We start from the raw sequence: 24111 nt of genomic DNA, 5'->3' as shown, positions 1-24111 counted from the left end.
AGCTGGCTTTAATTTATGGGGGGAAATCAGGTATGTATGAAAATATTTTTCCCTTTTGGAATTTGACACAAAACACAGGAAACGGATGTCTAAACACCGTGGTAGTTCAGGGAACGCGAATAATTATGTACCCGCTTTTCAATGCTACACAAACTGTTCTGACAGCTGCCATATAAAACAGTACAATGCCATCCAACCAGGATACGGCTAAACTCGACAAATGCTGTTGACATGAGTTAATATCAAAGAATATTTTCCGAAGTGATGCATTCGAAGCTGAAGTCCATCATATACTGCTACTCTACTGAATACGTTACTTATTTTATGAATATTATAGTTGGAAATATTGGATTTATTTACTGTCGTGTGATCAAGTTAGTAAGAACAAACCAGACATTGTCTAAACCGGATTTCAACATAAACGCCAATAAGCAATAATTAGTTCGTCTTCAAGGGCTAATTTTAATTGAATATTAATTGAATTGAAGGTTTTATTGAGTTATTTATTTTTTCAATAGCTTAACGTAAGCTTTGCATGACATGTGGGAAAAAAGCGTGTCCACCAAACACAAATCACCCGGGGTCCTTTATTTTGAAACATCCTGATCGGAAATGATGAGCCTGTTAACTACTGTTTCTTCATCTCCTGTCACAGCTTAGCTAGCTAGCAATGTAGCTAGTTTAATCGCTTATCCGTGTTATTTTGTCCATGCGGCTGTGCGTCACATATTGCGGACCCAAGACAGGAAACAAATACGCCAGTGTCTTATCAATGTTTTTGTCAGCGAAGTCCAAACAACTAAAAGTGTCATGATGTTCCACTGCAGATGCTGAATGAAAAAGTGACGAGCAGCGAAGTGAAGCATGGATCTGCAATGAACGACGCAGGAAAACATTTGGGGATTTGGACGACGCCAGTCAGGGAACTTTGGGAAGATTTATTAGTTTTTTCCTGGCTTCCTGAACACCTTGATTGGCGTTGGCGTGGACGACATGGCCAGTCCACTGCAGAGCGACTTGTGCTATGCGTGGGAAAAGTACATGGACTGTAGGCTTCAAGGAGCAGATCTGCAGGTAGGTGCTGCATAAAACCCAACTCATTTCATATTTTCATTTTCCTAATTTCCTGGAATGGGACGTTGACATGTCTAACAAGAGCTGATGACAGTATTCGATACACTCCTGAGGAATATTTAGTTGTAAAATATCACCCCCAGCGTTTATCAATTAGGCAAAGTCATGGACTTAAACCTCAGAATGTGTTCATGCACACTCAATTAAGAAGGTCTTATTGCCTGATTACAGGCTTATTTTGTCTCAGTGGTTTTTTGTGTGTTTTGCCCACAAAATAAGTAATAACATTTTTATTGTGATATCATCCAAATACATAAATTCAGGGGTCTCAAACTCAATTTACCTGGGGGCCACCGGAGCTAGGGTCTGTGCGAGACTGGGCCGCATCAGGTTTTCCAAAAAAAAAAAAAACACATTTATTAAAAACAGAAAAATGAATAAACTTTTCTGCAAGAAAAGCTCTGATAAAACATTCCACTGTTCTCAAATATCTTCATTTTTATTTTTCTACACAAAATAAGATCAATAATAAAGAAAATCAATCAGTAATAAATAAATATAATAATAATAAAACGGCAAATAATAAAAACTTAAGAAACCACATATAGTTGGTGGGTAGACAAATTATTTTTTTCAGATTAAAATGAACAAAGCATTATTAGAGCCCTGTAGACATGACAAAACACGACTATAGTCACATTTATACTCTTTTTATTTACAACATATTGCGCAACTGCAGGGTCTTGAGACATATGCTAACTTGCAAACTAGAGAGCTAGCGACCTAAACGGTAGCCTTCAAGTTATTTCCTTTAAACTTAAATAGCCAAAAAGTTACCACTTCCACACGGATAGGGAGGATAACTATTAACAGTTATTTAACCTTTAACATGAACATTAATCAAATGTAATAATTTTTTCTGGGTACATGATACCATACAGCATCCATATCAAACTAGCGCGGGCCGCACTAACATTAAACTTTCATATCAAGGCAGGGGCCTCAAAGTAGTGTCCTGCGGGCCGCGTGTTTGAGACCCCTGCTTAAATTCCTTTCATAGAGATGCAGCTGAGGGTGGGTTCACACTTGTCATTTTGGGTTACACGGCGGCCAGGACTAACAGGACCGAGACCACTAATTTTTTAAAGACCATTTGACTAACTGTCACTAAATTGTAGAACTTTGCAAGCACAAGCAAACAAACACCAATCCTATTTTTGTATGTTTTGCCGCAAAACAGGACTTTTTGGAATTAACGGGAATCACACCACTTTAAAGCAATGAGAGGATTGTGTGTGTGCCAGTATTAATTATCATGTGTAATCTTGTGGTGGTGGTGGTGGTGGTGGTGGGGGGGGGGGGCAGGGTTAAAGCCCAGATTGAAGTCATGCAGCTCTTGTCATGTTATCACAGTGATCGGATTGAAACAAAATGATTCCCCAGTTAGCTCGGGACACGCCTCCAACGCTCCTCGGTGTCATTTTGATGCCGCACAACGCCAACAGTGAGTTACTGTGCTCGGGTCGAGACAGGTGCCTTCGCTCCTGAGCAAGATTTTTTTTGGCAGAAGAGATTGCTTCTTAAATCTGTCAGGATGCTGCGTCTCTTTTCAGCAGACCTCCTGCTGTCACTCGGGCACTCAGCAGCCCCATCACGAGACTGGGATTAGGCCTCATATGATGTGATTTAACCATTATTTTAATCCAGTTTTATCATTTCTCTTGTGTGAGCTGCTCTTTGAAGACAGACCTGCAATAAAAGTTAAAAATAAAAAAATAAATAAAATCTAAAGCCCACAGGGTCTCTGCTCGCTTTGAACAAGCACTACCTTTTTGCTTTAGTCGCCATGCACATGTTAGTGTGTAATGTTTGCTTGGTTTTTAACAGTTTTAACCCTGTAGCCTAAACGTAAAGCTGTTCTTGAACAATTTGCAGTAGAGGCATCGCTTTGGCCTTTTTTGTAAGCCAATAAACTGCATTCAAAATGTGTCTAAAGTGCTTCTAACACTGAAAAATATGACTTTGAATACACTGAAAAGATTTTCTTTTAACCTTCCTCTTGTGTTATCTTTCTGGTATCATCTCTTATGTTAACGGGTCGGTTTTAACCCATGTATTAAATCCGCTATAAAATACACTAAAAACAATAAGTTACAATCAAATTTGGTTCTCATGTCTTGGTTACCTTCTTAGGCTTCCTCATCCATGAAAATATTGGTTTTAATACTTTTGGTTTGGGCATGTAGGTCTTTTTTGTCACTATACCCCTCCATTTCAATTTCCAAAAATGGTAAAATGAACCTCAAAAGAATCATATTAATAAATTGAAGGTTCTTTTGTTACCTGGCTATTACTGAGGGATATAGAACAGATCTCTTAAATCAATTAGTTTTATTTATTTTCTCATTTTAGTATTAATCACTAAAGAAACATCTATGGTGTTCGGGTCAATTTTGACCCATAAATATTCATTCATTCATTCATTCATTTTCTACCGCTTTTTCCTCACGAGGGTCACGGGGGTGCTGGAGCCTATCCCAGCTGTCTTCGGGCGAGAGGTGGGGTACACCCTGGACTGGTCGCCAGCCAATCACAGGGCACCCATACATATTAATATCAAGAAAAGGTAGAAAAAGTTTACTTTAGTATAAACTGAAATCAAACCAGTGGTTAGTGCGCAGACCTCACAGCTAGTAGACCAGGGTTCAATTCCATCTCTTTGTGGAGTTTGCATGTTCTCCCCGTGCATGCGTGGGTTTTCGCCGGGTACTCCGGTTTCCTCCCACATTCCAAAAACATGCTAGGTTAATTGGCAACTCCAAATTGTCCATAGGTATGAATGTGAGTGGCCCGGGGCTTGTTCTTATTGTCACAGCTAGGGCTGGGCGATATGGACCAAAACTCTGATATATTAAGGTTGAATATCGATATACGATATATATCCCAATGTTTTTTTTCCACAAACTGACTTTAGACAAAAGTCCAAGCCCAATATGAATGCAAGGTTTTATTAAAATGTAAAGTATCTTATATAAAAACAGTGCTGAAGTTAAACAGATACAGTGTAAAACAATAGTTAAATATAATGACATTTTCAGTGCAATCATGCTGCACTCACAGTAGTCTTTTTGCAGCCGAATTACCTTCGCTAACGCTTACATCTCACGTTCTCATGACAACAGATGGTAAACATGGTTAATACAGTCTTTATACAGCAACCTTTATACTGTCTTTTTTGCTGTTCATTCCTCCTCCGTATATCCACCGGGATGGATGCTCAAAGCTAAGAGCTACTCCCAAGTGTCAACAATGGTGCAAACGGCAAGCTCCAAACGTAACAAGATGAAAATCCATAGCTGCACACTTTCTTAAGGGGTCGGTCTTGAGAAGCAGGAAGTTATCGGTATTGGCTTGAAAAAATTAGCAAGCTATACTTTCACATCTTAGCTTTGTGTAATAGGTGACAAAGCAAATTAGTGTAATGGTTTTATTTCATTTGAACATGCATTGCATGCAACAGTGTAATAAAGTATCTAATAACACAGCTTAATAACTAGGTCATTTTATTTAGAAGTTTTAAAGGTTTAGAGTCTCCAATGAACCGAACATGAATGTGTCATTTGGTCATTTTGACACTCCGGTGTTCAAAACCAGGAACCAAACTAGATGTTTGTCCACTTCCTCTCTCAGTTTCTCTGAAACACTGTGGATTTAATTCCCACAGAAAAAAATCTTAAAATGGTCATTTTACTCCCAAATAATCAGATGTCCAAACAGGGAAGTTGCAAAGACTTTGGTAGACCAGAACAAGATTGTGGATTTTGTGGTCACCTTTCACAATGCTTTCTGCGCAAAATAACAAACCATTATTTTAGCCTGAGAATACCAGGATGCCAGGCTCTCCTGATAGTCTCCCTCAGCTAAAAGCAACATAAAATAGTGTTTTCCGGCGCAAAGGCAAAAGGCCTCAGGCGCCGCTGAATCAAAATGTGAAGGCTGCTTTCCATGTCCACGTCTCGCTGAATTTTGATGAGATGAATCGTTTTAGTGGAATTACTCTCTGGCCTGGAGCCAATCTTGAACCCAGGTGATATTACAAGTGAATGGTTGAGTTTTTTTGCGGGTGAATGTGATGATGTTTCAAAAGAGTAAAGGAAGCGCTTTGAAGCATGTTTTTTTTCCTGTCTTTTCATACTTAAGACGCTAAAGCTTTGTAATCCCCGCTCGCTCTGCCTGAAGTCAGGCTTTTAACTGGTGGAATCATATTGTAGAATTGTATTAAAATGGATGGCAAATATATTAGCGATGCATCTCATATCACACATGACTAACGACGCAGTAGATTTCCATTTCTATACTCGAGTACCTCGAAAAGGTTATTGTGGGCAAAAGTCGATAACTAGCGATGTGCAGGGCTGCTACTTTGGCTTTGTCAGTTTACTAGCCCAGGCTCACATTGAGTGCTGAACAGCTTCAGTGCAGCCTCCGGAAACATTCCGCAACATTGAAATCCCTGTTGTAGGCTCACATTGGCGCCATGTGGTGCAGATCCGGCTACCGAGGCCGTACAGCACAACGGAACAAATCTGTTTGGGGTCTAGCTTGCTGAGGGTTTCCGCAACCAGAAGCGGAGCTTGCCGATGGTCTACCAGAGTCAATGGGAGTGACACAATCTGGACTTGATCAGGACTGGAGCGGCACCGTAGTCCCATTTGAGCCCGGCGTAAAGCTGACATTAAGGTCTGGTCATTTGTCTATGAAAAGTTACATAGCATTACGTTGGATATTTGAATTGGCCAGTCTTGTTTGGTTGCTGCTTCAGCGTTGGCTTAAGGTCGATGTCATTTTGCAGTGTTGTATTGCGTCGACCGTTCATTCTTCGTGCTGAATTTCTGCGCTGTCGAACACTGTCCATGCAGGGCTCGACAATAACGATGTACCGATGGCCCGGGGCAAGTTGAAACAAAATTTGGGCAAGTAAATCCAATCAGTGATATTGGTAAAACTCGGACTGCGTAATTCCGGTGGTAATTTGCAAATCAATCCTTGCAAATCTTGAAATGGACCAATCAAAATTGTTTATTTAGACCGTGGTCCGCAGTCCACAGTTCGCGTTTTACCCACACCCGTTCTTGTTCGCGATCAACCAATCAGCGATGGTTTGACTAGGAAAACATCTATCATGGCGTCCCTGCCAACATGGTCTAATTTTTCAACAACTTGTGAAGGAAAACAGCAAAAAGTGATGAACCAGTGCCTCCTAAACAAGTATTTTATTAGCGGCAGCAAATCAAATGATGGCACAGGTGAGTGAATCACATTGCTGTGACAATTTGAAGTGGTCACAATGAAACACCACCCATTAGATCCAATACCAAGTGCTGATTTTTGCACAAGCTACAAAATCTAGCGCTTCCATTTCTCTGTGTATTTTTCTCACTTTTGCTTCACAAATTATTGTTTGAGTATTTTTTTCTGGATTAAAAACACTTTACGAGTACACAAATGTGTCTATTCAATAATGTTTCATTGTGGTGCACAACTTATAAAAGGCAAAGTGCCTAGAAGTCTCTTGACAATCCAGATTTCCATGCAACGTCATGATCTATGTAGGAAAACAACCACAAGAAATGATAATCATTTCATCTTTATTTGAGATTCTCATGTGATGCCACAAAAATGAGATAATATCATTATGGCAGTCTTTTCATTTTACATGGGGCAAGTTCAGGCAAGTAGTTCTCACCTTAAGTATTCCCCATGGGCAAGTCATTTTTGTTTTTAATGTAGATTGATTAACACAAAAGTTGCTTCTTTGTTGGTGTTGTGCGACCATTTCTCCCAGTCAGCGGACTGGTTGTTCATCAAAATAAGGAATCGAAATTTGAACGATTCTGGGAAAATTGCAATGTAAATCTCGGTTCCCATCGATGTAGTATTCCTTGACTGATGAAATCCTAAATTATTGAGCCTGGTGTAAAATATTGTATGTCACATTCTATTTCAGACATTAAGTTTATTGACTTTTTATTATCATAAAATACTTGAGGTGCCCAGCTTAAGACATTTTCAAATGGCTTTTAATCTACATGCAAGTAATGTTTTACATTCATTAGTCTTCTGTGCAATTTTTGGAGTGCGGCCATGTAGAATGGGACAGCATTTCTGATGTTCTCATTATGATTAATTAATATGTCTGTGTATCTAAGCATAGCGGCGGTTAATTTGAATGTATTTGTGATAATTATGTGAATTGTTCTTGTGTATCACCCAAGCGGATGTGGAGCTGGACCACAATGACCTCAATATAGCCTGCATGAATTGCTGATATGGTTTCCTCCATTGTCACAATAAATGAGACATGGACTTGATGATTGCAAATTAACATTATTTTAATGAAGATTATATGGTCTGCTAAGCTTGCTTTGAGAGTGTGTCCCTGTTGACCTGGTAAGAATTCCAAACAGTGTTAAGTCATGTGACAACAGTCTTGTCTGTTATTGGTCAGCAGTGGGTGCAAGAATGCAAACAGGAAGAAGGTTTGAGAGTAGTGAGCGATTCATTGTTTTCATTTATTTCCTTACTAAAGTTTAAGAACATACCTGATAGGTTCATTTGTAAACAGTCTCACCATGACAGAACCTTTTTATAGAACTTGTTTGGGAACGCACCATGGCCAACTTTTGTAGTGTGGAACAAATGAAGTGCACCAAAAGTTGCTTTCACATTTGTAGTTTGCTTTCTGGATCAGTTACTGTGAAAATGAACTAGACCGAGGTCAAGAAATATACAGAAGAATAATTTTTACCATGAAGCCTGGAAAGTCCGACTCTGATTATCACATGCCATCAATCAAACGTGGTGAGTCATCATTTGACGGTAACAATTTTTAGTATGATTTCTCAGAATTTACCAAAGTTGCTTAGTGACAGAATGTTTTTCATTTCTGCTTTTGTTGTTCCTCACATCATTTCATCCTGAGCTCTTACTTGTTGCTCCAAACAATTGCCTGAATGTTTAAATTATTCATCTTTCTCTGGCTTTGGGTTGAGTCAGATTCTGATTACTGCGGCATCTCAGTTTGTTTGTTTTTTCCACCCTGCTAAATGTTGTTAAGTCTGGTCCAACTCTGGAAAAACACTCTGCTGCCTGCTAGTTGGAGTATGACACATACTTGTTCCCAGGTTGGAAAATTGGAAGCGCAGACTCAACAATTGTTAGCTAAGGCTAAAATCTCAAACTCAAATTTCTATGCGTTCCATACATTCATTTTTTTAATGTCGCTTATCCTAACTGGGGATCGCGGGTATGCTGGAGCCTATCCCAGGTGTCTTTGGGCGAGAGGCGGAGTACATCCTGGACTGGTCACGGGGCACATACTGTATAGACCAGGGGTCGGCAACCTTTACTATGAAAAGAGCCATTTTACCCAATGCCCACTGAAGAAAAATAGCCTGGAGCCGCAAAACATATAGTATGTTTAAAACAACATTGGAGGGAATTTGGGGGTATCAAAGTAGTTCAGATAAGAAAAGACGAGTTGGAGTACTCTTGCTAGTTTTGGAGATAAACTTACATAAATGTATGTGTAAACTACTGTAAACGTAAAAACAAGTTCCCATGCCGCTGTTTTTAAATTATCTCGAATTTATTTTTTAGATTTGTAGGTAAGTATTACTTGTTTTCCTTCATGTACTGAACTGGATAGCAGTCAGAACTCACTCAGGATGCATTCATGGTCTCAGACAAAGTTGGATTTTTTAAAACTCATTACAAAAGACGTGCATTTTCCCCACTTGGGTGTTAAAAATATTCAAGCATCGCAAAGGGAGCCACAATAAAGAGGCTGAAGAGCCACATGCGGCTCTGGAGCCGCAGGTTGCTGACCCCTGGTATAGACAAACCATTCTCAGCAATGAACCTAACACGTATGTCTTTGGAATGTGGGAGGAAATCAGAGAAAACATGCAAACTCCACACAGAGATACCAAGCGGAGATTCGAACCCAGGTCCTCCCCATCTCTTGACTGTGCGGCCTACATGCTAACCACTCGGTGCACCGTGCAGCTTTATGGATAACTCGTGAAATAGGGCTCTACATTAAAAACAAAAACGACTTGCCCATGGGGAATCCTTAAGGTGAGAACTACTTGGTGGTGTTTCATTGTGACCACTTCAAATTGTCACAGCAATGTGATTCACTCACCTGTGCCATCATCTGATTTGCTGCCGCTAATAAAATACTTGTTTAGGAGGCACTGGTCCATCACTTTTTGCTGTTTTCCTTCACAAGTTGTTGAAGAATTAGACCATGTTGGCAGGGACGCCATGATAGATGTTTTCCTAGTCAAACCATCGCTGATTGGTTGATCGCGAACAAGAACGGGTGTGGGTAAAACGTGGACTGTGGATTATGGATCGCGGTCTAAATAAACGATTCTGATTGGTCCATTTCAAGATTTGCAAGGATTGGTTTGCAAATTACCACCGGAATTACGCAGTCCGTGTTTTACCAACACCCAACAAGAACCGCTTTTAAAAAAACTCTTGGCAGTATGGCATTCCAAAGTGCACTTGCCCGACGGGAATATCACTGATTGGATTTACTTGCCCAAATTTTGTTTTAACTTGCCCCGGGCCATCGGTACATCGTTATTGTCGAGCCCTGTGAAATGTAAAAAATTCACATTTGAGAGGCTGAAATCAGGATAAAGTTTTTAATTGAAAAAACAAATCCAATGTAGTTATTATGTATGGTTATTAATTAATAAATTACACATATATTAATTGTTATAGCTGTAAAAGATACTCGAGCACACCGCTGTATTCTTTTTGGACAGAACATAGACCCGTTAACCACCTACTGTATGTTTGTCTGAAGCAGAGACATTTTCATTTCCTGCACATTGTTTGAACTTAGATAAGGGACTGTGTGGCCACAAAAATGCTCCATTAAGGTAGCTGTTTGACATTTTACCTCAGTGCTCTCATCTCTGACTCATAGCTTGTGAGGAAATGCAAAACGTTAGGGGCTCCTCATGATGCTCATCACCCAAACATTAAATTAGATCTGACGCGATCGCAAACCGGGGTGGAGGGGTGGGGGGGGATTACATAATCAACACTCCCACATCCTCTTGTCACGAGGACAGGATCACATCCCTTTCACTGCCTCACTGCACAGTTGTGGATTAAGAGGATAGTCTGGAGCAGCCTGAGTGACTCAGCCAACTGACTCCCATGACCTGGCCTCCCGTGATGGTTAGTGTTAAAGACCCGGGTCACAGCAGTGGTGAACTAGTAGTGAAAGATAAAGCACCAGGGTCTTGAGACACATGCTAACTCGCAAACTAGAGAGCCAGCGACCTAAACGGTAGCCTTCAAGTTATTTCCTTTAAACTTAAATAGCCAAAAACGTACCACTTCCACACGGATAGGGAGGATAACTATTAACAGTTATTTAACCTTTAACATGAACATTAATCAAACGTAATAATTTTTTCTGGGTACATGATACCATACAGCATCCATATCAAATTTGCGCCGGCCGCACTAACATTAAACTTTCATATCAAGGCGGGGGCCTCAAACTAGTGTCCTGCGGGCCACATTTGGCCCGCGGGCTGCGTGTTTGAGACCCCCGGTTTAAAGCACATATTGAAAGCCAACATTGTATTAACAAGGTCTTGCCAAGTCTTGTCATCTATTTTATTATAAGGTTGTATATAACTAGTTTACGGAAATACATTCATTAATTGCATTCAAATTCTCAAGTCATGCACATCATGGCAAGATGGCAGACGGAGGCACAGTGTTTCAATGGATTGTTGTTTCGATTAGATTGTTGAATAGAACATTTAAGTACAGCAACAGCAGAAGTGTACTGTAGTAGCAGAAATTCTACTATATTTTTCAAAGTAAAAAATCCAAACCATGGTTTAGTTGCGTCAACTCCATTCTTTCAAGACTTAATCAATCAAGAACGGTGCACAAATTCCATCATCCTTGTTTGGTGTGTCCAAACGATGTCCTCTCAAATGATATCCTATCATTTCTCAAACTGTATGGACACTTTTGGTAATCTCCTTTATCAAATCAGCATACCCCGGCTTGTACAGAACAAATGAATAAAATTGGATTAAAGCCACAGGTGGACAACCGCAGCCTGGAATTTTTGCGTTATCGTGCGCCACTCATTTTCCTTTTCCGTTTGAGGAACTTGGCCACAACTGCTACACGGATAATCGACTGAGCGCGTAAGCATAGCAACGCTGGAGGGATTATTTATACATGTGATAACATTTCTAGCAACAATCCTCACAAGCGTCGCGGGGGTGCTGGGGTGCTCACTTTTTACTCATGTTTTAACTGTGTATTAACTGTGTATTAACCAATGAATGTTGTATTTTGGTGTGTCTTCTATTCTGGTTACTTGCTTTATTTACCTTCATTCTTTTGTAAAGTGTCTTTGAGTATTTTGAAAAGCGCTATACAAATAAAATGTATTATTATTATTATTATTATTATCTCAGTTGTCTTCGAACGAGAGGCGGGGTACACCAGTCCAGCCAATAACAGGGCACATATAGACAAACAACCATTCACACTCACACTCATACCTATGGACAATTTGGAGTCGGCAATTAACCTAGCATGTTTTTGGAATGTGGGAGGAAACCGGAGTACCCGGAGAAAACCCATACACGCACGGGGAGAACATGCAAACTCCATGGAATCCTGGAATCAAACTCGGGTCTCCTAGCTGTGTGGGCCGCACGCTAACCACTCGTCCACCGTGTAGCCCTTCTAGCAAGATGTAAAGCTTTATTTCCTGTCAGTCATTTCTGCACTCTTGCTGCTTTCATTTTCATATTATTTCATATTATTTCATATTATTTCATCCTGTTGCGTTTGTCTGTGTTGTTAGCCTGTCATCTCCTGTCTCTTATCCTCCACCCATTTCTTTAGTTTGCTCTTCCCATCCTCTGTGTGCGTACAATGTAGTCCATACCCACGTGATGCTGCCATCCCACCTTGCCACACACCTCCTATGGGTGACGTTTTCCCACCCGCTGCCTCTGCTTGACCCCGGTGAGTGTGGTGTGCACTAATTATCCAGCAGCACTTATGACGTGTGCATATATTTCAGTAATAATTGAAATTTTCCTTCCCCTCCCAACACTATTAAGCCAATGTTCTTTTGAAAACAAGACTCGCTTTTACAGTCGCAACACAGGAAGGAAGTTAACACAGATTCCACTGAGCAAATTAGTTTCACAAATATGTTACGCTTGCAAACAAGATTGTAACAATGTAAATGTATTTTAAAGGTTTATTTACACCAATGTCAGTTTAGAGACTCATTTCATTCATGTCACACAGTGAAATATTAAATTCAAAATAATTTGGACGATTGTAGCTTACAGATACTAAAAAACAAAACTAATTCAGTATATGATAAAGTTTTTAAGTTCTTAAGTTAAAAGGTCTTAAGTTAATAGTGCTGAGGTCTGAAACCTGATGACGCAAGAGGATCACACACGTATTAACACACTTACCTGGAAGTCAGTAGACTTGTAGCTTTCTATAAGGAATTTTACAGTTGTCCATAATTTATTTTTAATATTTGCCTGTCTGGTTATGAGTTATAGAGACATGTGTGTCACACTGGGGTAATATATTGATGCTATATTATTTGTGGTTGTTATAAATTATTTATTTGTGGTTGCATAAATTGACCAAATAATAATCCCTGTGGTCAGGTAGTAGTGTTCTTTAAAGTGTCAGCTTTTCAATTTTGTCAAGAATAATATTTGTGTTATTCATGATGCTCCTCTAATTTCTCATCAGGTCACCCTCCAGAGTCTAGAGAATTTCCTGTGTCTCTTCCACTATGTGCAGCATCACCCTCATCACACTAAAGATGCACTGAAATTCTGGTAGGTGCTTTTGTTAGCCCCTGTTTACAATGAAATGTGTGATTTTGTTTTCAAAGGGCCGGGTTTTGTTTAAACCTGGGGTCTCAAACTCAATTTACTTGGGGGGCCACTGGAGCTAGGGTCTGGGTGAGACTGGGCTGCATCAGGTTTTCCAAAAAAACAAACAAAAAAAACGCATTTATTAAAAACAATTTTTTTTAAAAAACTTTGCTTTGGTTCCAATTTTCTACAATAAAAGCTCTGATAAAACATTCCACTGTTCTCAAATATCTTACCTTTTATTTTTCTACACAAAATAAGATGAAAAATAAATAAACAAATCAAGAATAAAGAAAATCAATCCATCAGTGATAAATAAATATATATAATAATAATAATAATAAAACAGCAAATAATAAAAACTTAAGAAACCACATATAGTTGGTGGGTAGGCAAATTATTTTTTTCAGATTAAAATGAACAAAGCATTATTAGAGCCCTGTAGACATGACAAAACACGACTATAGTCACATTTATACTCTTTTTATTTACAACATATTGCGCAACTGCAGGGTCTTGAGACACATGCTAACTCGCAAACTAGAGAGCTAGCGACCTAAACGGTAGCCTTCAAGTTATTTCCTTTAAACTTAAATAGCCAAAAACTTACCACTTCCACACGGATAGGGAGGATAACTATTAACAGTTATTTAACCTTTAACATGAACATTAATCAAACGTAATAATTTTTTCTGGGTACATGATACCATACAGCATCCATATCAAACTTGCACGGGCCGCACTAACATTAAACTTTCATATCAAGGCGGGGGCCTCAAACTACCACATTTGGCCCGCGGGCTGTGTGTTTGAGACCCCTGGTTTAAAGCACATATTGAAAGCCAACATTGTATTAACAAGGTCTTGCCAAGTCTTGTCATCTATTTTATTATAAGGTTGTATATAACTAGTTTACGGAAATACATTCATTAATTGCATTCAAATTCTCAAGTCATGCACATCATGGCAAGATGGCAGACGGAGGCACATTGTTTCAATATATTGTTGTTTCGATTAGATTGTTGAATAGATGTTTCAAGATTCAATACAATTGTGAAATATTCTTATTGAGTCATATAAAGCATGCACATGATGAACACCATAATTTCCTTCTTTTTTCGTTTCGGACCAATAACTCTTAATGTGGCAGGACAATTTGCTATAAATACATGGTGATATGATGTCAATTAAACTGCATAGTCATGAAAAATGTACACAAAGAAGACATCTAATAAGATGATAGTCTTGGTCTTAGTGTTCATTCTAGAACTTTATGCACCACTGTGCATACATTTGTAGTGCAGAATTACAAATGGTTTTAGTGAATGTCTTATAGAGGTCCTCCGCAGGTCACTGGAAGCACGTCAGTATTCCCAAGGCCAGTCCCCTTACCATGTGACATCACATGCTTTCATGTGATACGCTGATCTGCTGCGAATCTGGAAAGCCTCCATTTGAAATTCCAATTTAATGGAATTTGCGCTGCAGAACAGAAAATTCAGTTAGTAGTTGTGCAAGGAAGTATGCAGATACAGCCAGCAGTCGAGCTGCAGTCAAGCCTGGAATATGCACAAGATGACTGGAAGGAAACGGTTAAGCCCACTAACGTCTGGTAAGACTACATCATTTTAGTCTTAAATGGACAGACATTAGCTGTATTGTTGGAAATGTGCTTGTGGTGCGGATCATTTTAACCATCGGGTTGTTGTTGTTCGGTTGCTGTAAGGAATTTATTCATATGAGAATGACTGCAACACTTAGGAGAGAAAACTATTCAGTGTCTAGTTGCCGTTGTCTTATAAACGATGCTGCTCTTGAACAGCATCGAGATGTGCAGTGCGTGTTTCATGTTGATGCCACCCCTTACAGTTAGAGTTGCAGTGCTGTATGTGTTTAGATCAGGGGTCTCAAACTCAATTTACCTGGGGGCCACTGGAGCTAGGGTCTGGGCAAGGCTGGGCCGCATCAGGTTTTTTCTCCCCCAAAAAACGTATTTATTAAAAACAGAAAATATACAAACTTTTTCAGTGCTTTGGTTCTGATTTTCTACAATAAAAGCTCTGATGAAACATTACACTGATCTCAAATATCTTAATTTTTATTTTTCTGCACAAAATAAGATGAAAAATAAATAAACAAATCAAGAATAAAGAAAATCAATCAGTAATAAATAAATATAATAATAATAATAATAATAATAAAACAGCAAATAATTAAAACTTAAGAATCCACATATAGTTGGTGGGTAGACAAATCTTTTTTTCAGATTAAAATTATTTAACTTTACTTTTTATTTACAACATATTGCGCAACTGCAGGGTCTTGAGACACATGCTAACTTGCAAACTAGAGAGCTAGCGACCTAAACGGTAGCCTTCAAGTTATTTCCTTTCAACTTAAATAGCCAAAAACTTACCACTTCCACACAGATAGGGAGGATAACTATTAACACTTATTTAACCTTTAACATGAACATTAATCAAACGTAATAATTTTTTCTGGGTACATGATACCATACAGCATCCATATCAAACTTGCGCGGGCCGCTCTAACATTAAACTTTCATATCAAGGCAGGGGCCTCAAACTAATGTCCTGCGGGCCACATTTGGCCCGCGGGCCGCGTGTTTGAGACCCCTGATTTATTCAGTCATTGTTGAAAAACCACAATAGTGCACGGTTGTGGTGAGGGATGATTGTAGTAAATTATTTCTGTCCAAACCACTGTATGAGTTGCTGCCAGCAATATTGTTCAAGCATGAATAAAGACCTGTCAACCTTGAGGAAATGATGCCTCTCACGCCCCCTCTGACGCCACACCGCGCCTTGCCACACTATTGGAGAAGCACTCTCTTATGTGATTGGAAATGCACTACATGTTTTCTGTACAAGCTGATTTACATCACAGCCTTATTGTTGATCTCTCTTCTTTCTCTTCTTATAGCTCAGACATGAGTGGGGCCAGTAACACCCTGGCAAGGGAGTTCCTGACTGACGTACATCAGCTATGCAGCGCGGTGGCTCAGAGAGCGGAGGCACGGGAGGAAGATGAGGAGGAAAGTCATATGGTTGCACTTGGAGAGTACCTGGTCAGAGGAAGGGGATTCCTGTTGCTGAGCACCTTGGATTCCATCATTGACCAGGTGAGGATGCATCATTGTTAGAAATGAATGACATCATATTGCTATTGACCTCTTCATATGTCCCAGCCTTACCCAGGCTTCCTCACTAGAATGCGTTTATTGTGAAATGGCTGGTCAACAGACCATGGAAGCAGGATGTAGGACTACATATGAAATAAACCAGGGGTCTCAAACACGCGGCCCGCGGGCCAAATGTGGCCCGCAGGACATTAGTTTGAGCCCCCCGCCTTGATATGAAAGTTTAATGTTAGTGCGGCCCGCGCAAGTTTGATATGGATGCTGTATGGTATCATGTACCCAGAAAAAAATATTACGTTTGATTAATGTTCATGTTAAAGGTTAAATAACTGTTAATAGTTATCCTCCATATCCGTGTGGAAGTGGTAAGTTTTTGGCTATTTAAGTTTAAAGGAAATAACTTGAAGGCTACCGTTTAGGTCGCTAGCTCTCTAGTTTGCGAGTTAGCATGTGTCTCAAGCAATATGTTGTAAATAAAGAGTATAAATGTGACTATAGTCGTGTTTTGTCATGTCTACAGGGCTCTAATAATGCTTTGTTCATTTTAATCTGAAAAAAATCATTTGTCTACCCACCAACTATATGTGGTTTCTTAAGTTTTTATTATTTGCCGTTTTATTGTTATATTTATTTATTTATTACTGATTGATTGATTTTCTTTATTCTTGATTTGTTTGTTTATTTGTCATCTTATTTTGTGTAGAAAAATAAAAAGTAAGATATTTGAGAACAGTGGAATGTTTTATCAGAGCTTTTATTGTAGAAAATTGGAACCAAAGCAAAGTTTTTTTAAATTTTTTTGTTTTTAATAAATGCGTTTTTTTTTGGGTTTTTTTGTTTTTTTTTGGAAAACCTGATGCGGCCCAGTCTCACCCAGACCCGAGCTCCAGTGACCCCCAAGTAAATTGAGTTTGAGACCCCTGAAATAAACTGTTGTTACAAAACCATGCTCGATCACCAGTTCATAGTTCACCATTGTTGTACAGATAGCTTTAAAGCTATCTGCGACTTAAAAGTCCACGGTTATGCAAAATATTGTAGCAATAATAGATGTCCATAGAACCTGTTTTAGACCACCAAAATCCATCATCCCCCTCATTTGTTTGCTTCTCTTCACATTTTTTTTTCATGACGTGGACATGGCAGGACATGACCCGCCTCTGACCCTCCCCTGGCTAGATGAACCTGCCCCATTTTTACACCCACCACTTCATGGAGGAAAGCTTTAAAATAAGGAGCTATGTGTTTTTCCTCAGCGAATAGGCTAAGCTTGGATGTGTTCATGCATGTGTAAAAAGTCTGTCTAAGACAGACATTAATGCACATCAATAGCATTAAAGCATCAAGGCAACATTTTGCTTTAATGCACTCATGTGGGTCCTCTGTGATTTGCTTTGAATTGTTGAAAAATGCTATCATATGGAACCTTTTTAAACTCACAGATTTTGACACTGATTGTATGACATGTTTTTACCTGCAAGCCCATTAATGTTAATTGACAGTTGAAGAAGTTGGAGAAGAAAATTGTTTTTAATTAGCACTTGAAGGAGTTGGTTCTCTCTGCTGTGAGGAATGCTTTAGGTAGACATGCAAGACTGTCATGTAGACGCAACATTGTTTCCTCGCACAACTGCACTGGGTATTTACAATCAAAAAAAATGTCGCACAAAAACATACTTAGTTGATGTCTGCTTTGAAAAATCTTTCCTAAAAATAGAATTTTATTTCACAATTTAATCTTGGTTTTTCTTGATGAAAAGCAAGTGAACATCGGTGTTTCGGTCTGTCTCAGTGGGTGTGTCTTAATGTGACATCAGAGTGTGACCAAAAGGATGAGGAGAAGGGAGGCTTTCGAGGTAACCCTTGTGTGTTTTCTCGCACTCGAAGGAGTTGACGTGCCGAGAGGAGCTGCTCACTTTGCTGCTGTCGCTACTCCCTCTGGTTTGGAAGATCCCTGTACAAGAAGAAAAAGCACCAGGTTTGTCCTTCTTTTGAAGTTCAGTATTTCTTTCTGTTGTAAATGCATTTTACTGTTTTTATTTTTTTTTTTTAGATATCTGTAGCATACTTTGTTTTAACGATGAACGCGTATTACAATCCCGTTGTTTCAGTAAGGTTTTTTTTTCGGTCATGTTTGTTAAGCTAAGCAGCTCGTGTATTTTTACATATAGTGGCGCTGCATTATGCACATTGAAATAGAATTAATCTTCATGATGCATTAATGTGTTTAATGGTGCTGCAAACATGTTTTGTGTTTCAAACACTGTAAATTCGAATTCTGAGAAAAAGAGGCTTACAGAGGCTTTTGACCTTTGGATGACACTGGTATTTAGTACTGAACTGATGCTCCTCTCTGACATGGACGCTAGACATTTTTTCCTTTAATTAATTTGTACAGGGGCGGCACGGCGGTCTAGTGGTTAGCACGCAGACCTCACAGCTAGGAGACCAGGATTCAATTCCACCCTCGGCCATCTCTGTGTGGAGTTTGCATGTTCTCCCCGTGCATGCGTGGGTTTTCTCCGGGTACTCCGGTTTCCTCCCACATTCCAAAAACATGCTAGGTTAATTGGCAACTCCAAATTGTCCATAGGTATGAATGTGAGTGTGAATGGTTGTTTGTCTATGTGTGCCCTGTGATTGGCTGGCGACCGGTCCAGGGTGTAGCCCGCCTCTCGCCCAGAGACAGCTGGGATAGGCTCCAGCATCCCCCGTAACCCTCATGAGGATAAGCGGTGGAAAATGAATGAATGAATGAATGAATGAATAATTTGTACAGAGGTTGGTCTGTGAGAACCCTGAGCTTTGGTTTCTCATCTAACACATGAAGTACATTGTGGAATCTTAGAACCTCAAAGCCAAAATAAAACTGTATGCAATTAAAATGATAGTCAGTCAAACAAGTGAGAATATAGTATGTATTTCCAGAAAACTCACAGATAGTATTTCTTCATGTCGACAGATTTCACCCTGCCTTCTCTATTAGAAGTGTTCCTCAGCCGGGAGGTCAAATCCGTGCCTCTCAGAGCAGGACAAAAGACTGGGATAGATGAACAGGAATCTGGAAAGAGGCCACGTGCTGGCAGCGGCACCTGGAAATCGAGGAGGTCACGCAGAACATCGCAGAGATACTCCATAAAGGATGCTCGTCGCTCCCAAGTTTCTACCTCAGATTCTGAAGCCAACACTGAAGACAAGGCAGTCGCAGGTGGCTCAAGGAGCAGAAGGACACATGGCTCTAGCATCCGGGTAAGCTGTCAGCATCATCGTTTAGAAGCCACGCAGTCAACAGCCACAGCCACCACCAACACAGAGACCATGAGTGCACCGTACCCTCATCCCAGGGTCCATGGATCACAGACAATGGACACTGAAACCCTAACAGACCCAGCAGCCATGTCAATCTTCAACCGCATGGAGAACTCCCCCTTTGATTTGTGCTACGTCTTACTTTCATTGTTGGAAAAAGTGTGCAAGTTTGATATGAGCATCAATCACAATCCCGGCCTGGCAGTCAGTGTCGTACCCACTCTCACTGAGATCCTGACTGAGTTTGGAGATTGTTGTGGTCCAGGTGGGGGTGGTGGAATGGGTGCGGAGGAGCTTGCTGGGGGATGGACAGAAGAACCCATCGCACTGGTTCAGAGGATGCTTTTACGCACCATTTTGCATCTGATGTCAGTTGATGTCAGTCAAAGTGAAACCCTCCCAGATAGCCTGAGACGTAGCCTGACTGATCTGCTACGAGCTACACTAAAAATACGAAGCTGTCTAGACCGGCAGACAAACCCATTTGCTCCTCGACCAAAGAAGACCCTGCAGGAAGTCCAAGATGATTTCTCTTTTTCACGTTTTCGCCACAGAGCGCTGCTGTTGCCTGAGCTTCTCGAAGGTGTACTGCAAGTTCTTCTGGGTTGCCTGCAGGCCTCCACACCCAACCCGTTTTTCTTTAGCCAAGCACTAGACCTCATCCATGAATTTGTCCAACACCGTGGTCTGGAGCTGTTTGAAGCTACGGTGCTGCGGTTGGAGGAACTTGGGAGAGCCAAGGATTCAGAAGTAGGAGGCGAGGCTGCAGAGAGGCTACGAGGTCTGATTGCAGGGGTCTTCAAGATCATCAGTGCTGTCAAGAAAGCAAAGTCGGAGCAGCTGCATCAGTCGGTGTGCGCTCGACGACGTCACCGTCGCTGTGAATATTCCCACTTCCTGCATCATCACAGAGATCTGTCGGGTTTGCCTGTCTCCGCTTTTAAGAAGGCTGCCCGGCGCAACCCTTTTGAGGAGGACGGCGAAGGGAAGGAAGGGACGGAGGGGGATGCGGTGCGTTACCCCGAGCGCTGCTGCTGCTTAGCTGCCTGTGCTCACCAATGTCTGCGGCTCCTGCAGCGCTTGTCGCCTAATGGACCAGCTGTGTTGCAGGTACTCGCCGGGGTGCAGGCTGTTGGTATCTGCTGTTGCATGGACCCACGTTCTGTAATAAGACCACTATTGGATGCCTTCCAAGCGCCGGGTCTGCGTAGTTATCAGTCTCATGTTCTGAGCGTTCTGGGCAGACTGATCCTAGACCAGCTTGGTGGGGGACAGCCCTCAGAGAGAGCGAAGCTTGCTTCGTGTAACATTTGCACTCTGGACCAGAGTCAGTTGCCAGGCCTGGAGGAGACACTGCAACATGGGGAAATGTCAGCTCTGTCCACTAGCCTGTGCTACCGCTCCCAGGGGATCCTGCCGAGTGGAGGCAGCGCGGAGGACATGCTGTGGAAGTGGGACGCTCTTGAGGCTTACCAAGAACTAGTGTTTGGAGAGGATCGACAGCTGAGCCAGCAGGTCGCGGGTCATGTGTGCCACCTGACACTACGCGGTAACGCTGTAGTGCAGTGGCAGCTCTACACGCACATCTTCAACCCTGTGCTGCAGCGAGGGGTAGAGCTAGCCCACCATGCACAACAGCTTGGGGTTTCCACAGTTTGCACCCAGGTCTGCAGCTACCACACTCAGTGCCTGCCTGTGGAGGTACTACTCATATACCTGCAAGCATTACCTGCACTCCTGAAATCCAGGTAAGCTTTGCGTTGTATGTTGTTGCTCTGTCTGTATCATATTATCTTTATTACTTTTATATCGAGCTTTTAGTAATTCAAAATTTGATGATAACCTGTTTTAAGATTTAAACTTCAGCAAGTTAAATGCTTGACTATTTTTCCATTGGTGTTGATTAGGAAATGCATCACTCAAGAAATTGATACGTCCTTCTCTTTATTATCACACGTAGATGACATATCAGCCTTTTCATTGAATTCACTCAGATTGTCATTAGATCGGTCCGACTGCGTCATTGCTAATTGATGCTAATCAATAATTTAGCCCGGCTTTGTGGGTGGCAGGTGACCTGACTATGGATGGCCTACATTATGTAACAACAAATACATTAGTAAAGCTTCCATAAAATCAACTTAGTGCTGTGTCACTTGTTTGGATGATGAAATTCTGAATTGGGTTAATGCCTTTTCATAAAAACATGACTCTGAGGTAACTTTTGAGTGTGTTATTTTTAGAGAGACTGCATCTACCTGAAACTGGAAAAGTGACTTTAGAATAGCACAATAGCCACGTTTACATGAGTTTTTCTCTTTCCGAATGACCTTTTCGAAAACAATGGTATACATGGAAAGGAATATTAATATAATCTCTTGTCTACATGCGCCGCTATAATCAAACAGAATAGTCAATAGGGCATGTGCAGTAAAACGTAAACATCAACATCACATGATACCAGCTTCCTTGAATGTTTCTTTCACTTGTTGGAATAACTCCGTATTGAGAGTTTTTCGGGGCGGCACGGCGGTCGAGTGGTTAGCGCGCAGACCTCACAGCTAGGAGACCAGGGTACAGTTCCACTCTTGGCCATCTCTGTGTGAAGTGTGCATGTTCTCCCCGTGCATGCGTGGGTTTTTTCCGGGTACTCCGGTTTCCTCCCACATTCCAAAAACATGCTAGGTTAATTGGCGACTCCAAATTGTCCATAGGTATGAATGTGAGTGTGAATGGTTGTTTGTCTATATGTGCCCTGTGATTGGCTGGTGACCAGTCCAGGGTGTACCCCGCCTCTCGCCCAAAGACAGCTGAGATAGCCTTGTGAGGAAAAGCGGTAGAAAGTTTAGTTTGGAACAAAAACAAACTTTCTGCAGTAGTCCAGTGCCAATTCCTCGCCTCCATTTTTAAAACTGAAGAACGTCTCGAGCTGCGCGTTACGTCATATCTGCTTGCAACCGCCAATACATAACAGAAGAAGGAAAAAACACGACGAAGAAGAACCCACCCTGACAACTTTCCGTTTGAGCGGTTACAAGATCCCTCAATCGGATTGCAGAAAGGAATCCGATTATATATTCATTGGGATTGGCACTTTTCTTTCGGAATGAGGTGTATACAAAGGTTAAATTCTTTCCCTTTGAGCGAATAAACCGAATGCAATTGGAATATTTGGGTCCATGTATACGTGGCTAATGATGGCAACCTCACTAAGAAAATTCTGTTTCTCTCAGTTCTTGTCATACCTGTTATGTTGACACATTGTACATACACATATAATACATTTAGAGTGCAAGTGTTCTATGTATGCATTTTTCAAGCTGCTGCACATATTTATAATTGTGAGCGATCACGTAACATCTCTGTTATGGATATAAACCTCACTGACACATTGGTAAATCACCTTGCACTTTCACAATGTGATGTATTCATAACTACCTGCTAGTAGTTCGGGTTCTAATTAAAAGTAAACCCAAGAAAAATGGCAAAGTTTGTATTTAAGAAGCAGAATGCAGAATTTCTGTTAGTCGTCCTGTTAATTGTGTCAGTCAGGCTGTGTTTTATTTTGTTGTTGTTTGCTTCTTTGTAAACGAACCACCAAGCTCATACTCCCAAATTATTTCTCCAACAGGGTAATTCGAGATCTGTTCATCAGCTGCAATGGGCTCAACCAGATGACAGAACTTGTGTACCTTGACCAAACATGCTCTTTAGCTTTGAAGGTATTTGAGACCCTAATAACTAGTTTCGGACACCAGCAGGCAGACAACGTCCTACAAGAGCTAGAGATTGCAGTTGCCGAACAGAAGCAGACAGTCTCGAACCTGGCTGAGGATCTGGGTTCAAGAGGATCTGGAGAAGGTCCGCAAAGCCTCAGCAAGTTCTATGAAGGACTAAAAGAGGCATATCCACATAAGAGTCGTAGCGGGCAGGGGCGAGGAGCAAGGCGCAGCCAAGCAGAGACCCACCTCCATGTTATAAACCTCTTCCTCTGTGTCGCTTTCCTGTGTGTTAGTAAAGAGGCTGATTCCGACCGGGACTCGGCTAATGACTCTGAGGATACTTCAGGGTATGACAGTACAGCCAGCGAGCCCCTGGGCGGGCGCTTGGCTTACCTGTCCCCAGACAGCGTGACCCTGCCATCTAAAGAGCAAGTAAGACGGGCTGCAGATGTTTGGTCGGTTTGCCGATGCATCTATCTGGCCAACCCTTTGTTCCAGAGGCAGTTCTTCAGACTAGGCGGGTTGGATGTCTGTTTGCGCCTTATGAGCATGGTCATTCAGAAGCTTTCCTGCAAAAATAAGGATGGCAAAGCAAAGAAGAAGAAGGAGTTCAAGGCTAAAAGTAGCCCAGAGTCCACAGTCCCTGTCAGCCTGCTTGGAGTAGATGAGCCAAGTCACGATTCAGTGAAGTGCACTGCTCCAGCTGAGGGGAAGAACAGAGATCCAACAAAGAGACAGGAGGAAGAGTGGCAATTACAAAGTATCCGCCTCCTTGAGGCCTTACTGGCTATTTGTCTACACGGTGCCAATTTTGCCCTGCAGAGGACAGACGCTGAGCTTTATTATCAGGTATCACACACATCTTCAC

At 41.1% G+C, this 24111-nt stretch overlaps 1 protein-coding gene across 5 annotated transcripts in view; it reads left to right on the top strand.

Moving 5' to 3' along the window:
- The first annotated feature begins 651 nt into the window (after window positions 1-651).
- Window positions 652-24111, top strand: part of lyst (lysosomal trafficking regulator) — a 60018-nt gene continuing 36558 nt past the window's right edge. For all 5 annotated transcript variants that reach the window (XM_058058306.2, XM_058058300.2, XM_058058304.2 and 2 more), the window contains exons 1-6: window positions 652-1074; window positions 12925-13013; window positions 15996-16194; window positions 18100-18190; window positions 19175-21269; window positions 23153-24092. In XM_058058306.2, the coding sequence (XP_057914289.2) occupies window positions 994-1074; window positions 12925-13013; window positions 15996-16194; window positions 18100-18190; window positions 19175-21269; window positions 23153-24092 (3495 nt within the window). In that variant the 5' untranslated portion in view covers window positions 652-993. The remainder of the gene's footprint in view (window positions 1075-12924; window positions 13014-15995; window positions 16195-18099; window positions 18191-19174; window positions 21270-23152; window positions 24093-24111) is intronic.

Source organism: Doryrhamphus excisus, linkage group LG20 (genome assembly GCF_037039965.1).
Source record: "Doryrhamphus excisus strain RoL-2023G ecotype Guam linkage group LG20, RoL_Dexc_Guam_v1.1, whole genome shotgun sequence".
NCBI lineage: Eukaryota > Metazoa > Chordata > Actinopteri > Syngnathiformes > Syngnathidae > Doryrhamphus > Doryrhamphus excisus.
This window is presented reverse-complemented; position numbering and strand designations above follow the sequence as displayed.